Source organism: Delphinapterus leucas, chromosome 7, assembly GCF_059928025.1.
Source record: "Delphinapterus leucas isolate spDelLeu-1000000601 "Yukka" chromosome 7, BTC_Dleu_Yukka2, whole genome shotgun sequence".
Taxonomy (NCBI): domain Eukaryota; kingdom Metazoa; phylum Chordata; class Mammalia; order Artiodactyla; family Monodontidae; genus Delphinapterus; species Delphinapterus leucas.
The window spans coordinates 25,953,780-25,971,425 of record NC_143135.1 but is presented as its reverse complement, the minus strand read 5'-3'; the positions used below and the strand labels follow the sequence as shown (position 1 = coordinate 25,971,425).

Sequence of the window (17,646 nt, the reverse complement as noted above, 5' to 3'; positions counted from 1 at the left end):
GACTAATCACCGCCCTCTAGCGGTGCCTCGACAGTTCCTCTGAAGACCACAACTTGGGGTAAGTGGTAGAGGCACGTGGCTCGGGCATGTGCCAACTGACACCACGCTAAATTCACCTGTGGGCTCTCCCATCAGTTCCACCTGTCACACACGTGGATGGGGGGTGGTGCATGTTTCACCTGAAAGACAGTGCCTGACACTGACAAATCAAATTCCAGGAATCTCAGGCCCAGTTGGTGTCCACACCAAGAAGCACCCACTTTTTTAGGAACATCCTCAGATCACAGCAAAATATTAGGGGTGAATGAGTTGGTGGAAAAGAAGGGCCTAGACGTTCCCCTGCTTGGGCCCACTCCATCCTTCAAGGCTCTAAAGAGGATTTTATTATCCATTTTGTATTAATATTTATTTACACACCCAACACTGCAACACATGCTGTCTTCAAAAAAATCCTTAGGCACATAGTAATTTTCCATAATATCACAAGGTTATGCAGATGTCACTGGTAACTGTGGCACCCTAGGATTTTGCACATATATATTCCTTTTATAAGTATTACATTCAATTTTGAAAAGCTTACCTACCTGAGGTCCAGATCTGGATTCCTCCCTCCAACTAGAAAAAGTAATAGAACTAGTAAATTTGTGTGTGTGTGTGTGTGTGTGTGTGCACGCATGTGTGTGTATATGTGTAGGAGAAGATTGTTAGGAATGGAAAATGAAAATTCTGGGAAAGACTAGTCGTTCAATCAACATAGCCCCCCAGGCCTAGGTTAAGAAATATCTTAGGTCTGAATGGTGCTTTATAAGCACATCTTTATAGTTTATAAGCATATCTGTTTCTTCAGAAGAAGCCTCATTTTGCCTAAAACTACCAAGATGTGCCATGGTTTAGTACAAGTTGTAAACAGAATCCTCTACCCAAGCACCATGTTTCTTCAGGCAGTTTGCACTGTGAGTAGATCTTTATCCCCCGACATTCACAAATGTGGGAGAGAGCTGGGAGAAATCTTACGACCCTAGAGAGTCTTCAAGTCTCTAAGCCAAAGTAAACAGGCCAAACGTGCTAATCATCAGACAAATGTAGAAGGCTGAGACCTCCACTCAGAGCTTTATGAAGATATCCTCAAGTTCACTTTATCGCACGTAGGACTTTCAAGATACGAATTTCACTAAAGCACAAACGGAATAGAATCGTGTTGGTATAATCCTCACATATTTCTGCCAGCTGGGATCCTGGATGTTGAGATGTGACCGCCTCTCCATGGGCCTGAAACCACCAATCTGTTTCACCTGGGTCGCTGCACAGCCATCAGATGGGAGACACTATGTGGTCACTACCCTAACGAAAAGATCCAAAGCACCAACGTCTAGGGAAAAGGCTACAGCTCCCATTTCCAATCTCCCGAGCCACGCGAGTCCCTCTGCGATGGAGTATCAATAGAGAGACTAAATGAATTGTTCACTTAATTGTGCTGTGCAAGCTGAATAATTGCACGCTTTCCAGAAAGGCTTTGTAACCAGTGAGATGGCGCTGGATCTGCCAAAACCTTTACCTTGAAGCCAACATCCTTTCTTTCTCCAGGCTCTCTCCTATCACAAATAATGGCAATCCTGGCATTATTTCCAGAGAAGGCAAAACCATGGCAGGAACATCAAAAATCATGTCTTTCAAAAGGGAAAGATTTCCATGAAGCTGCTGCTGAGAACCGCTATCTCCATATATGCCAATGTGAAACCTTTAGTCACAAACCCTGATTTAGTGCATTACACACTGAAACAGCCAACAAATGGCAACATGAATCTACCTTTAGGGTGAGCAGAATTGGTCCATTAAATATAATGACCACATTTGAAAGAGGATACAAGAAATGGGATGAGGTAAAGGCTTCAAAGACATGGTTCAACATTGAGAAGTCTGATCTCAATTTTGGAGACACTGATCTCCAGCCATCCACCTCTTTTCCCAGAGGCAACCACTGTTTCTTGTTTCATTCCAGACCAGAGATCTAAATATTTTTTATACTCTATTTTATAATAATTTTCCTTCAATACGTTCTTGCCTATTTACTACCTTGTTTTTATCTCTTGCAACAGTTTTTCATTAATAATAATCAGTGTCTTTTCTCCTTGATAGGTCTATGTTTATACAGTTTGAGATTCTCCAATTGGCGGTTTCTTCTCAGATGCGATAATCCCCCATGATACAGTTTAGTCAACATGTCTCACTAACAGGATTAGGACTTTAGAAAAAACAGTATGCATCAGGATCTGACAAGAATGCGAAGATGCTAGTTTTCTGCAAATATCCTTCAAAAAACCAAGAGATTTAAAACAAGTAGAAAATACAGTGTGGAGCAGCCACCAAACCAAAGTTCTAAGCGGGTTTAAGTTTTGACAGGACAGTGTTATCCTGATTCAAGCGCCAGCTGGCCTGGATGTTGAAACATGAACCGCTTCTGATTTTTCAGGTTTAGATTGGTCCAGAGCGATACAGTTCTGCTTTTCTAAAGTTTGCTTTATACCACTTTGCTTTTACAAAAGACCTACATTCGTACACGTTTGCACTAATCAAAAGAAATCGGAAAAGGGTTTTCGTTTTTATGAAAAAGCGTTCAGCATTTGTTCTGCAGGCAGCTGTTACAGAGGCAGCTCGAACCCTAAGCAGGGAGAGTGGCACCTCCAAGCTCCCTCCCCAGGAAATACACTGGGCATCTCAGCATCAAGCTGCCACAGCTTTGAACTGTGCCTGTGCTTTATCTCAGTTTATTTTGTGCATCCATTAGCAACATGTATCCTAAGTTAATTACTCCTTCACCTTCAGCCATTTCAGCTCAGGAAGGGTTTCACAGGAACGCTCTACTTTCTGATAGCGGGGGAAACCTGTATTGGCCTGAGTGTTTAGAAGTGGGAAAGAGGTGATGGATGCTGGGAGGGAAGCTAAGCAGGGTGCCACCCACAGTCGGAGAGGCCTTCCAAAGAGTCCTTGCTATGAGAATACCCAAAAGGAAGGTAGCATGCACATTTCAAACACTCTAGGTCAATTTTTTTTCCTTCCCAAATCCAACTGAGGCTATGGATACTTAGAGAGGAGAAAAAAAAAAAAGACCTAGGTTCTAGTTCTGGTTTTGTCATGAATTCAATGTACCCTTGGCCTAATCACCTTCAATGCACTCTCCCCATTTATAAAATGAGGACCTTGGCCGTGATGAGCTCTGAAGCCCTTTTCACCTTTAACCTTCTCAATCCAAGATGCAATTTCTCTCCATATGTTGACTTATATGCCTGTCATATGAGCATAATTTTTTTTTTTATTTCCCACACATTTATTTGCCATGAAACAACAAATTTTGCATAACTATTTTAAAATCCTCATCAGGGAAAAGAAGTGACAGTAGTGGAGAGCTGTCACTTTGAAGATGTCCATCATCCATTCCCCCTCCTTGGCAGCACCTAGGTTTCTTTAGGGGGAAGTATTTGTGTACAACTTGGGGGAGATAAGTCCAAGTGTCTATCGCCTCCCCCAGTACAAAAGCTTAAGAGGAAACTGGAAGTTCCTTCTGCCAGATTCTCCTCTCATAAATCAATACATCCATAGGATGGACATGTGACCCATCAAATTTTCTCCCTCAGTACTCTGAATCTGTAGAACAACGCAAGAACAAGAGAAACAGCTGGAGTTCATTCACTCCAGAATTGATACCCAGGCAAGACTGTTGAGTCATTCCTGCTACAAGGCTTTCTATTGTTTCATTCTGAAGTTTTCCCTTCGATTCTACAAACGACCCTGTATCCTCCCAATAAATTCCTTTTTCTATTTAAGTTAGTGGTGTGCTGCATAACAATCAACTCCAAAACTTAATGGCTTAAAATATTAACAATTTATTTACTCACAGTTCTACAGATTGGCAATTTGGGTAGGGCTCAGCTGGGATGGCTTATCTGTGCTCCATGTGGTACCAGCTGGATTCATTTAAACATCTGCAGTCAGTGGGTAGATCTGCTGGGGGCTGACTGACCCTGGATTGCCTCAATCACTCACTTATTCGGAAGCTGGCTGGAGTTATCAACTAGAACACCTCAGTTCTTCATGTGGCATCTCACCTTCCAGTACGCTAAACTGGAGAAATGTTCAGAGAGAACAAAAGCAGAAGCTGCAACTTCCCTTATATCACATTCTACTGGTCAGATACTTTTTTTTTTTTTAGTTTTTATTGGAGTATAGTTGCTTTGCAATGTTGTGTTAGTTTCTACCGTACAGCAAAGTGAATCAGCTATACATATACATATAGCCCCTCTTTTTTGGATTTCCTTCCCATTTAGGTCACCACAGAGCACTGAGTAGAGTTCCCTGAGCTATGCAGTAGGTTCTCATTAGTTACCTATTTTATACATAGTATCGATAGTGTACATATGTCAATCCCAACCTCCCAATTCATGCCATCCGTGCTCCCCCATCAGATAGTTTAAAACCAGCCCAGATTTAAGGGGTGGGAGAAGAGACTTCATCTGATAATAGGAGGAGTGACAAAGAAACCTTCCCAAGTAAAGGGGCTACAGGGAGACATGATCCACTGGGAACCATTACTGTATGAATCTACCATGTTAGAGTTAGTTTCTGTGGCTTGCAACCTAAGAATGATAACTAATCCACCAATCAGTGGAATGTGACATGGAACACATTAGATTTGGGGGGCTTCAACCTTTAGGACATTTTCCCTGATTCTACATCACATATTAATGAGATTATTTGGAAAGAATGTGGTGTCATGGTCGTGGGGCTATAAGAAGAATGAATTTAAAGTGAAATTATCATGGTTCAAGTCCTGCCAGTTATTTAGCTGTGTAATTTTGAACCTGCATAATCTCTGTGACTTCATTGACATATATGAATGAATAAACGAATGAAATGGGGGTGATAAGATTTGCCTGAGCTGCAAATATTGTTGGGGATATGAAACAGTGCAACTCTGTGAACCACAGGCAATCCTCACTTTGCACTGTAGTACAGGACCATAAAATGATCATGCAAGTTGAGACTGTGCAAAACTGTCTTAATGGGAAACGCTACAATTGTTTCCTGACCTTTAAAAATGTTTGTCAAAACATTAAAAACTCTCTCACTATTGGTTATAAATGTATAAGGATATGAGAAAAAGAATAAAACTGATGTTTGCTTAGTACATTATTATTTAAAGTATTATACTAAAAACACTAAAAATAAAGTGTCTTATTTATTTGTACAAAAATTATCAAGATTAGTTTGGGTGGTGCTTGCCTCCTTGTCATCATATAACTGACAAGCCAGCACCTTTTCTATGCCTTGGCAAATCGTCACACTGCTTTTTACGTTGGAAGCATCTGCTTCTTTTCTTTTTTTTTTTTAATTTTATTTACGTATTTTTTATACAGCAGGTTCTTATTAGTTATCTATTGTATACATATTAGTGTATACATGTCGATCCCAATCTCCCAGTTCATCCCCTGCGCGCCCCTGGCTTTCCCCCCTATTTCAGCCTTGGAAGCATCTGCTTCTAACATTTTATCCCTTGTATTTTTAATGTCATGAAATATCTCCAAGAGTTCCTTTTATGTGAACTTTTTGCTGGTGTCACTTCTCTAGGACATTTTTATCCTTTCACACAACCACCTTCCTCATTTATGTCAATAAATTTGCCTTCACTAAGTTCCTTCAGATGCATGTCTTTCAAGAGGCAGTAGTATCAACATTCCCACAATCCGCTATTTCTTCTACTCTCCATTTATGTTTGATTCTAACTTCACTTTCAGCGTTAGTACTTTTGTTTCTTTGTTGCACTTTCATTTTTGTTGGATAATTCTCTTTTAATTTTCCATATTTGTAAAATGTCACATGAGTTTATCACTGGGAAACCAGGAAGCAACACAAGTATACACTTTGCTGTCTGTTTGTGAACTCAGTAACAGATGCATAGTACCAATCACTGAAAGAAGTGACAAGATTGGTCACTGATCATGATGTGCATCTGTCACTTATGTAGTGACCTGTGGACTAAAGAGCTAGCAGCAAAGTTTGTACTTTATGCAACTTCTCAGTGAATACATTGGTAGCTAAAATTTAAACTGTGTTGTTGGCAGACTGGTGTTATTTAAATGGCAGTAACTGAAATCTGTGCGTATCAGAACTATGCAGAGTGAGACCTTATTAAAGATTATGTTGAGTTTAATTATTGTCACAGTTGTTATTAAAGATAAAAAGACAGACCTCGGGGGCTTCCCTGGTGGCGCAGTGGTTAAGAATCCACCTGCCAGTGCAGGGGACACGGGTTCAAGCCCTGATCCGGGAAGATCCCACATGCCGCGGAGCAACTAAGCCCGTGAGCCACAACTACTGAGCCTGCACTCTAGAGCCTGCGAGCCACAACGACTGAGCCTGAGTGCCACAACTACTGAAGCCTGCTCGCCTAGAGCCCGTGCTCCGCAACAAGAGAAGCCACTGCAATGAGAAGCCCGTGCACCGCAACAAAGAGTAGCCCCTGCTCACCACAACTAGAGAAAGCCCACGTGCAGCAACGAAGACCCAACGCAGCCAAAAAATAAACAAATCAATTTATAAAAATAAATTATTTTTTTTTAAAAAAATGAAAGACAGGCCTCGTTCTTACTGTATTAAAGAAGGAGTTCAATCTAACTCAAACACTATTAAGCTCCAACAATTTCCATCTTTGCCACTGCGAGGTCAGCAGGTTAGTACTAAATGCAAGCAAACAAGAGGGGAGGAGGGAGGACTGAAGAAACAACTGCGTTTTAACCTTTCCACATAGGCCTAGAGGAAAATAGAGCACACCAAACCCAAAGGTCATACAAAAGTAAGGAAAGATATTGTCAAAATTAAGTAGCTCTTTTTACTACTCTTTACTTCCAAGGCCAGAAGGAAAATGTTTCCATACAGCTTTCCAGGAATGTGGCTGGTAGTCTCCCAATATCCACTTTCTTTTCTTTCTTAGTAACAGAACGCCAATTTTTGGCTGGTTATGCTGCTACCCAGAATATTTCCCAGCTTCCCTTGCAGCTAGTTGTGTCCACATGATTTAATACTGCCCAGTGAAATGTAAGTGAAAAGACTGAGGGGATTGGGGGGAACTCCTTAAAAGGAGCTTGTTCTATTAGGAGAAGCAACCTTTTGTCCTTCCTATCATCTAGAATGTGGGCAAGATATTAGAAAGTCACGTTAGACCATGAGGCAATGTTGAGAATGGAAGCCAGGTGTTGGGATGGTGGAACATAAATACCAATGGAGTCTGAGTCCTACGTGGTGTTATGCAAACATCATACCCAGCTCTGGGCTGCCTCTCTCCATACGACTTCATGTGTATTTAAGCCACTCTTTCTTACCCATATCTGAATACAGTTCCTAACTGATAAAATGAATACTCTTATCTAGTCAATGGGCTATGTCAGTGACCCAAGCAACAGTGACTGTCTTTTACACAACAAAGGTCCCAAATGAGTCAGAAACACATAGGCAAAATAGTACCCTCCACATGGTGTTGGATATTTAGGGGAACAAAAGCTTATGGTTGTTTTGTAAAGTCCTAAAACAGATTCAAATAATCAAAACTCAAACACAGACCTGGCTTAAGAACTGTTTGGACCAAAAAAAAGGGGGGAGGGATGAGAGGGAGGAAAAGTACTAGCTCACAGCAAGCTTGCTATGAATCAGAAAGTGTGGATGGGAACTAGAAGCCCCAAAATATAATTCGGTATAAGGCTGCCCTCATATGAGCGTCTAGAGGAAAACAAAGGAGGTCCTAGCTCAGTGCTGGTCTCAGGTTAAAAGGGACATTTAACAAACAAAAGTAAATTGAGGTGACAGCAACCAAGGTGTCTGGATTCCCCATTTTGTGAAGGATGGGAGAAGGAACTGGAGTTATGCACCTGGGGGCAAAGAAGACAGAGAAGAGATATGATTGGTGTTTCAAATACATGAAGTGCTATCTTGTAGAAGAGGACTTTGCTTTAATCTGCATGGTTTCAAGCATTAGAACCAATGAGTGAAATAAAAATAAAACATATTTCAACTTAATAAAAGAAAAAACCTTCTGAGAATTAGAACTTTCGAAAACTGGAATGCACTACTTTGTAAAGTAGTGTGTTATTTGACATGGTAGTGGATTTTTTAAAAAGTAGGGACGATAATGGAATTCAGGACTTCTTCTGAAACTCAGGATAGGAAATAAAACACTGCTGTATCTTGAAATCCTTGAAAAAATGAAGCGATTTTGATTCTAAGGTGACTATCAATGAAGAATAAAGAGGAAGGGAGCTCTACATTGGATGGGAAACTGGAACAGGCACCCCTTCTATTCTTACTGTGCTATTAATACTGCTATTAATAATTAGTATTTTCCTGTTACACGTGAAGTAGTTAATATGCAATGATGCAGGTGTTGAACAAATGTTTCCTGAGGAAAATGATGATTGTAGTGGACAGAACTCTTCTACCTGTAAGTGGATGAAACAAGCTCAGAATAGTCTGGGGGTAAAATAAGAAATTCAATGGCAGGGGTAATCTCATTTCAGGCTCAAACAATAGGGTCAGAGTCTTTCTCCATCTCTTGGATCAATTTTCTCCGAGCTGGCTTCAATCTCAGGCAGACTCTTACCATGTAGAAGCCCAGACCACCTCTGTCAGCTTCATACTTCATTCCCTATAGAAATTTCAATGGGGCTTCCCTGGTGGCTCAGTGATTAAGAATCCGCCTGCCAATGCAGGGGACATTGGTTCGATCCCTGGTCCGGGAGGATCCCACATGCCGTGGAGCAACTAAACCCGTGCGCCACTACTACTGAGCCTGCGCTCTAGAGCCCACAAGCCACAACTACTGAGCCCGCGTGCCTAGAGCCCGTGCTCCACAACAAGAGAAGCCACCGCAGTGAGAAGCCCGCGCACCGCAACGAAGAGTAGCCCCCGCTCGCCGCAACTAGAGAAAGCCGCTCGCAGCAACGAAGACCCAACACAGCCAAAAATAATAAATAAATAAAATTTTTAAAAAAATAGAAATTTCAATGGACAGGGAACTCCTTTTACTCAGAAGTCTTACAGTTGACTTGGACTAACCTGGCTTCAAACACAGCCCATTGTTTACCCAATTACTGTGGGCTTTGGCCAGGCTTGGGTCACATGAACTGAGAATAGGGCAGGGGTGGTTTCCACAAGGAAAAGAAGCTTCTGATGTAAGGATGCTGTGAAGTTAAAAATAATAAATGGCCACTACAATGACAACAATGAATGTGGTAGATTTTTTTAATGGCAACTTCAGTGGAATTCGGGGCCTATTCTGAATCTCAAAATAGGAAATAGAAATACTGTTTTATCTAAAAATCCATGAGAATACGAAGTGAATTTGATTCTATGCCTTAATCTAAAATCCTAATACTCAGGCAAATAATAATTTTAACATGTCTGTCTTTTCACCAATTCCCTCTTTTTTTCTTAAGATGCCTCTGTTCACAGACAGCCTCATCACACAAAGTAATAGCAAACAAAGAGAAAAGCATAAAATGTTTACTGAAGTGGATGAAGTCACGGCATGTAAAGAAAAATTATTCATTAACAGCTGAAAAAATCCTTCTCTATATTTAATATTTAGGTGACATATTTCCATTTCAAGTGAAGTAGACATTATAGTCATGAACAGCAAACAGAAACACAAACTCCATTTATTTGTAAAATAAACTCATTTTCTTTTCATATCAATGCAAAAAATGACCCGATGCCATATGTTCCATCTGCCATGATTCTAAGACAGCAAAGCTATACAATTTCTAGATCATTAACTTGTCTTCCTATTTTTCCATGTCTTATGGTTCTGCTAGGTAAGTGTTCGTTCATTCACTTTGATAATGCTACCTTTCATAGGTTTGGTATTTCATTTGCTCAATTACTCCATGCAAAACTGTAGCAGCCAGTGAGTGCGTGTGTGGGAAAGAAAAGGACCCACCCCACAGTTTCTCTAAAAGAACAAGAACTCAAGACTACACTTCCAATGGTTTCAAACAAAAGGGGGTCTGGTCTTTTGCTAGTCTCGAGTTTGAAAAAGGCATCTATACCCCCTCATTTTATATCATTGGAGCCAGGCTGAATGCCACAGTATTCAGGACAGCACAATGGTACAACATAGCAGCATGTCAGCTCTGTAAGTAGTGGGTGGCAAGATGGGGAAGAGGAAAGTGTCCCTATAGTCACATGGGAATCATGGAAGGGTCAATGGAAGGGAACAGGAGCAATCATGGGTCCATAGGTTATCTGCATAAACTCAGAGAAGTAGAATTCTACAAATAAATCCCAAAATTAGACCTGAAAAATATAATTCAGGGTCATTGCGATGATACAAGAGAGGGATATCCTGAGGTTAAAGCAGCCGTGTATCATCCCTGAGTTTTCCGTTTTTATTACATTGCTTAGCTATCCACAGCGTTTTCTTTGGGCCAGCTAAATCCATTCCAAATGGCTGCATGAGACTGAGACCATTATGAAAAAACTGTGCTCAACTTCTGAGACAAGCTGTAGAATTCACACTAAATAGCCCAGTCTATGTGACTTAATAGAAAGTCATCAGTAGAAGCTTGCCCAAGAAATCAAACAGGAACTAGCGTACAAGCCGCATACGAAACACGTTAAGAGGATGAAGGAGCAAAGCAGTAACAAGAGGTTTAAGAGAACGCAGCACTCATGACAGGCGCATGCTTACACAATTAAATTTACTACTTCTTTTTTGGAGATAAACTCAGGAGTTTATAAAATGAACAGACATAATAATAACTACAAAAACGCTGTCATGATTTATTGAGCATGAATAAATCATTTAAAAACTCCAGCATTGGGGGACCTCATTGAATTCTTTCTATAGGTAGGCACTAATAGCCTCTCCAGTTTATAGAAGAAAGTAGATCTCTGAGAATTTTGTGGAATTTCTTTAAAATCACACAACTAGCAAAGGCAGAGCCAGGATTTTAACTCTGCCAGTCTGATTCCCAATTCTGTGCTTCTAACCACCAGTGCTTTTTTCTTAAGCACTTCGCATGAACTCACTCATTCAAGTCTCATAACAATCCCAATAAAGTAGAAATTATTATTTCTGTTTTTCTAATGAGAAAATCAAGATGATAAATCATGGTTCTAGGTCACATGGCTGGCCAGTGGCAGAGGCAAGACTGGAACTCATGTCTGTCTGACACTAGAGCTCACTTTCATAGATAATGTCACAGGCTGCTACTTGCCCATCAAAATCTATTCTCCTCTTCTTCCTGGGTATGCGTCTGCTTAGCCAAAAACTACACTTCTACGCTTCCTTTGCAGTTATGTATGACCATTTGACTAAGTTCTTACCAAAGGAACATGAGTGGAAGTGACGTGTGCAACTTCTGAGTCAAAAGGAACTCCATGGTCACAGACCTCCTCTTTCTCTTTCTCATGAACTGGACCTCAGAATAGCAGGGGCAGAGCTTCAATCATACAGACAAGGACTATATCCTAAGGGATGACAAAGTGCAAAAGTTGGAGGAGGGACTTCCCTGGCAGTCCAGTGGTTAAGACTTCGCCTTCCAATGCAGGGGGTGCAGGTTGGATCCCTGGTCAGGGAGCTAAGGTCCCACATGCGTCGAGGCCAAAAAGCCAAAACATAAAAGAGAAGCAATATTGTAACAAATTCAATAAAAGACTTTAAAAGTGGTCCACACCTAGAGAGTGTCATACTGAGTGAAGTAAGTCAAACACAGAGAGAGAAATATTGTATGATATCGCTTATAGGCAGAATCTAAAAAGAAATGATACAAATGAACATATTTACAAAACAGAAACAGACTCACAGACTTAGAGAATGAACTTATGGTTACCGGAGGGGGGTGGGTGTGTGTGCAGGGAGGCTGGAGGGAAGGGACAGTTAGGGAGTCTGGGATTGACATATTCACACTGCTATAATTTAAAAGGATAACCAACAAGGACCTACTGTGTAGCACAGGGAACTCTGCTCAATGTTACGTGGCAGCCTGGATGGGAGGGGAGTCTGGGGGAGAATGGATACACGTATATGTACGGCTGAGTTGCTTTGCTGTACACCTGAAACTATCACGACATTGTTAATCGGATATACTCCAATATAAAATAAAAAGTTAAAATAAAATGGATAAATAATTTGTGGTTAAAAACAAAAAGTGGTCCACATCAAAAAAAAAAAAAGAGGCTTTCAGAAAAAAAAAAAGTTGGAGGAGCCCAATTTCCTGAATGACTGTATAAAGCACGGCTGCCCCATATGTCTGGACCACCTTGGAACCGTTATATGAGAGAGAAACAAATTTCTACGTTGCTAAACCACTGCACTTTTAGAGTGTCTTGTTACAGCAGTTTAGCTGAACTCTAATATAGCCAGCAAGTACTATCACACAAGCAAGGAAAAGATGCTACAGACCTAGATAAGAAGGCAGGCATGAGGGTGTGAGGGAATCAGTGAGACTAATATTCTAATTACTTACCCTTTCTATGAAATCTCCATTGTAGTATATTCTTCATTCCTAAAGACAAAAAAAAGTATTCTGAACAAAAGATACCTGTAAAACATCATCTAATGAAAAAAGCAAAACAAGACAAAAACAACAACCTGGAATGTAACAGCAAGTACTGGGAAAGTGGTGAGATTTTCATTTCTTGTTTTTACATTGCTTTATGACACTTCAGCTGACTAAGAATCTTTTTGAAATGATATCTAAATTGGCTCTCTGTAGAATTCATTAGAACAACCAAGCTAGAATCCATTAGAACATAAGAAAACAAAATCCCCTTTAAAACAGGTGTACTGAAATGAGCCCAAATCATAATACTGTAACATACTAAGTCAGTATATCTGGACATCACTTCAATTATCTTCATTTCATCTCTACACTGTGTGTTGCCTCTCTTGGACGTGTTGTTCTGGGTCATACAATGCAACCTCCTTTGTCATCTCTGAAAGATATCAGGAAATACCGTAGGGGCCAATCTTCAATTATACACCCACCCCCTGAGTCTGTGGTTACCCAAAGAACCCATGGGATCTTCCAACAGAATCTGAGAAACCTTAAGTTTTAATTTTTTAAAGTTAAAAAAAAAAAGCATTCCTGTGGAAAGTAGTTTTCATATATTTAAAGATCCACTAAAATGATCATAACTTTTAACTCCACATCTGTGTGCTCATTTTAAAGAAATGATAAAAAGTATTATATTTGTGAAGATGTTCACTGAAGCATATTGTAAAAAGGGGAGAAAACTGTAAACCAAATATAAAACAGCAGTGAAAAAATAGTTAAATAAATGATGGTTCATCCCTAGGGGAAACACAAGGCTGATATTTAAAAACAAATCCAGGGCTTCCCTGGTGGCGCAGTGGTTGAGAATCTGCCTGCTAATGCAGGGGACACAGGTTCGAGCCCTGGTGTGGGAGGATCCCATATGCCGTGGAGCAACTAGGCCCGTGAGCCACAACTACTGAGCCTGCGCGTCTGGAGCCTGTGCTCCGCAACAAGAGAGGCCGCGATAGTGAGAGGTCCGCACACCGCGATGAAGAGTGGCCCCCACTTGCCACAACTAGAGAAAGCCCTCGCACAGAAACGAAGACTCAACACAGCAAAAATTAATTAATTAATAAACTCCTACCCCCAACATCTAAAAAAAAAAAAACTATTAAAAACAAATCCAAAGCAAAGGTATTGAGAAATAAATCAAACCTTTCCCGTTATCTTTCAAAGAGATAACAAACATTTGCTTTGGATGATCCAGAACAACATATCCAAAGGAGGCAACATACAGTGTAGAGATTACAGATTCTGCAAGTTAAATGATATCATGGAGAAGCAAACAGACAAATTCAAATTGGGTACTTTTACCGGGCAGTTGACCAGGTTTTTCAACAAGTTAATGGCATTTTTAAAAAAGTGAGTCTGTAGTAGATTAAAATAATGTTGAGATGTAACAACCATTGCAATGTATAGATCATTATTTGTATCCTGGTGTGTATGAATCAAGATTAAAGAAAGACATTTTTGAAATAATGAGGGAAATCTGAATATGACTGGATTATATGTAATATCAAGGAATTACTGCTAATTTTGTTAGGTATCATAATGGTACTATAGTTGCATAAGAAAATATGTAGAAAATATTTTCTAGAAATGCATAATGAAGTATGTAGGGGTGAAAAGACATAAGGACTGGAACTTGCTTTAAAATACTTCAGTCACAATAACAGCCATAACAACAAAACACAAAACACACAAGAGTACAAGTTCTGCAGTAGCCTGCCTGAGTAGCTCCAATTTGTATCCAACACTTACTAGTTATATGACCTAAGGCAAGTAACTTAACTTCCCAATGCCTTGGGTTCCTCTTCTGTTTACTAGTGATACCAATCACGTCTCTTGTCTTAGGTTACTGTGAAGATCATATGAGATGAGCTCCGTAAAGACCTCAGCACGACATGTTAGCTATTATTATCATCATTATTAACTAGTATGCTCTTCACTCATCTAGGACCCCAAACCCCACTCACCAAAAACACTTAATCCCTTGAAATCTCTCCTCTGTCTTTCTCTCCAGGTCTTGGCTCCTTATTCCCTCCCTCCCTAGCCTGTTTCCTTCTTCAGGATATAGAGCCTCTGCTTTTTTTTTTTTTTTTTTTTTTTTTTTTTTGCGGTACGCGGGCCTCTCACTGTTGTGGCCCCTCCCGTTGCGGAGCACAGGCTCCGGACGCGCAGGCTCAGCGGCCATGGCTCACAGGCCCAGCCGCTCCGCGGCATGTGGGATTTTCCCGGACCGGGGCACGAACCCGCGTCCCCTGCATCGGCAGGCGGACTCTCAACCACTGCGCCACCAGGAAAGCCCGAGCCTCTGCTTTAATTGTTAACAATGAACTAACATTTAATTAATTTTTAAAGTGATTTTCTTTTTAAAAACTAAATTAGGAAAACTATGGAACAACATGGAAATCAAGAGAATACAAAATTAACTGGTAAAATTACACCCAGATATAAACATGGAAAAGGATCAAAGGAAAAGTAGAATGTATAAATGTAGACGTTCTAGGAAATCACTTATACCTAGGGATTTCTGTCATTAGGTTCAAGCAAGAAATTTTTTTAAAAAAATGCAAACTCCACAGAGACTCCACCTAAGAGACCCTAAGAACAACTGAATAATACGTTTGTGTGTGTGTGTGTGTGTGTGTGTGTGTGTGTTTATGGAGGCATGTTTGGCTGTTATTGGCAAATCTAGAGTACAAAGAGGAAGTAGAAGACATGAAATAATAAGAGCAATGGTAATACTTCTGATCTCATTGATTCCATGGAGTCATGGGTGTGTGATCTGTGCAGTCACACAGCGTCCTGTGCTGAGAGGCGCCCCGCACTTGGTTTAATACCCTGCTATCACCATTTTGAAATTCTTAATAATTTTTAAACAAGGGGCCCCACAAATTATGTAACCAGTCCTGACTCCACCTTATGAGATTGGCACTATTATAATTCCAATTTAAAGATGAGAAAGCTGAGGCTTGAAGATGTTAAAGGACCTACCTAAAGTCAAACAGCCAGGAAGTGATAGGATTTGAACACAAGCTCTCTCCACGTGAGAATATGGAAAGAATTCAGAGAGAAAGATAGAGAATGGGATAAAGGAGAACAAAAAGAAAGCCAAGTAAGCCAGGAAACTAGGATATTATCATCTATTTGGGGGCCAGTTCCGGACTGATTATGCAAGCAAGGTCATGGGTTTAGGCTGAGAGCTAATGCCACCCCAAGAAGGAGGCTATTCTATAGTCCGTGCCAGGCTCTATATCACAAGACTGTCTGAGTAGAACATGGAAAGGGTGCAGGCACTCATCAGCCCTTCTAGAAACATCACATACAGGAAGAAAAGTCCAGAAGTGCTTTCCCATAAAAACTGGCCAACTCTTTGGAGGCTCCTGTGTTCCTTGGAAAACTAAAGTAGTCAAGGATTAGAATGACCCTGTCACTTTGTTTAAATGAAACGTTTAAAAATGTTTTCAACACAATGCTTTCTTAGTTTAGGCAGCACAGAAAATTGTCGGTCCATCCGTGTCCTAACAATCACTCCAGAAAGTCGCACAGCTCTTGCAGGCATCAAGGACACTCATGTTCTCCTTCAGACCCACCCTTGGGCTCCCTTTTGCCTGACTCTGGAACAAGCCAGGACTGGGAGGAACGCAGAGTCACACAAAGTCTTAAGGGTTCTCTCCAAGCGGTTTAGTGGCCGTGGTTGTTCCTTTAAATGGATCATTAGACTTAGAGCACATCTCTAAAGAAAAAAAAAAAATCTTAGACCTCAGGGAAACAGTTCCCAGATTAGTGAAAAGAAAGCAATCCCTCAGGTCCCATCTGTGGCTTCACTTTGGGGGAGGTTAAATGAATTGTGTTCCGTTGTGCTTCTTCCATTAAAGCCAGAGGGTGAGGCCACAGCCCTGTGTGCAGAAGGTTGTGAAGACTCCTAATGGCAATTAATGGGAGTGAGACAGATTTTCCATAAGAAGCCAGTCTGTAGGGGCAAGCCTTAGGCAGGGAAGAAACTCCTGTCCCTCCCTGGGACCCTCTTCCCATACCTGGATGTGCTTCCTTCCCCGTGTTTGGGAGGGACACCCTCTGCCAAAGGAGGAGACCAGTCTGGAGCTGAAGGCAGAGTGGGGTTCAGCTTTGCAAATTTCCTAATCCTCTGAGCAGCTGTTTTTTGTTTGTTTGTTTGTTTTGCGGTCCGCGGGCCTCTCACTGTTGTGGCCTCTCCCGTTGCGGAGCACAGGCTCCGGACGCGCAGGCTCAGCGGCCATGGCTCACGGGCCCAGCTGCTCCGCGGCATGTGGGATCTTCCCGGACCGGGGCACGAACCCGTGTCCCCTGCATCGGCAGGCGGACTCTCAACCACTGCGCCAACAGGGAAGCCCTGAGCAGCTCTTTAATATACAGATTCCAGGACCTGCTCAAGGGCAACTGAATTGGAATTCTGAGGAATGCTCCCAGATTGTTTTGTTTTCTTTTGTTTTAATTCATCTGTTTTATATTTCCCAGGTGATTCTTATGCAACCAGCCCACACTGATCCACAGAATAGTTTTCAGAACCACTAGTTTTCCTTTTTTTTTTTTTCCCCCCTGTTGCTACGTTTATTCCCTTCTGGGAATAACTTGTTATCCCTTCTGGTCTTAGGGACCTGACCAGAGTTGTGTATCCACCCCTTCCCTTTGCAATACAGCAGTAAAGGTGGACAGCGCCCCCTCAAGAGAGAATGGGTGATGGCAGCAGTGATTAACTAGTTATGTCAACCCAAAAGGAAAGTGAATTTCAGGGACCAAGACTTAGCGACAGTGAGGCTGAATCCTGCATCAACCACAGTAGTTCTGCATTTATCTGTTATATATACTGCACTTCCTTGTACATTCGTCTGAAGGAAAGATTCCATTGCAGGGGGCAAAACGTTTGAAAAATATTGCCTTTTATAGAACCATAACATAACCAAAACACATTTCTTCTTCAGTTACATTTTAGGCAAACAGAATTTTTTTCTATTTTGGGCTACCCTGAAAATTTTAAGTATCATCTATAACATGGATCCTGTGGAAAAATATGAATCTG

General features: G+C 41.1%; 1 protein-coding gene across 7 annotated transcripts in view; it reads right to left on the bottom strand.

Annotated features, from left to right (window-relative positions):
• The window catches only part of LOC111179808 (uncharacterized), a 186,924-nt gene that overhangs the window by 131,236 nt on the left and 38,042 nt on the right, over positions 1-17,646 (bottom strand). For all 7 annotated transcript variants that reach the window (XR_016393807.1, XM_089915003.1, XM_089915002.1 and 4 more), the window contains exons 2-3: positions 12,513-12,551; positions 11,371-11,514 (exon numbers count right to left, since the gene is read on the bottom strand). Coding sequence is in view for 6 of the 7 variants with exons in the window: in XM_089915003.1 (XP_089771129.1) it covers positions 11,371-11,456 (86 nt within the window). In the remaining variant the exon portion in view is untranslated. The remainder of the gene's footprint in view (positions 1-11,370; positions 11,515-12,512; positions 12,552-17,646) is intronic.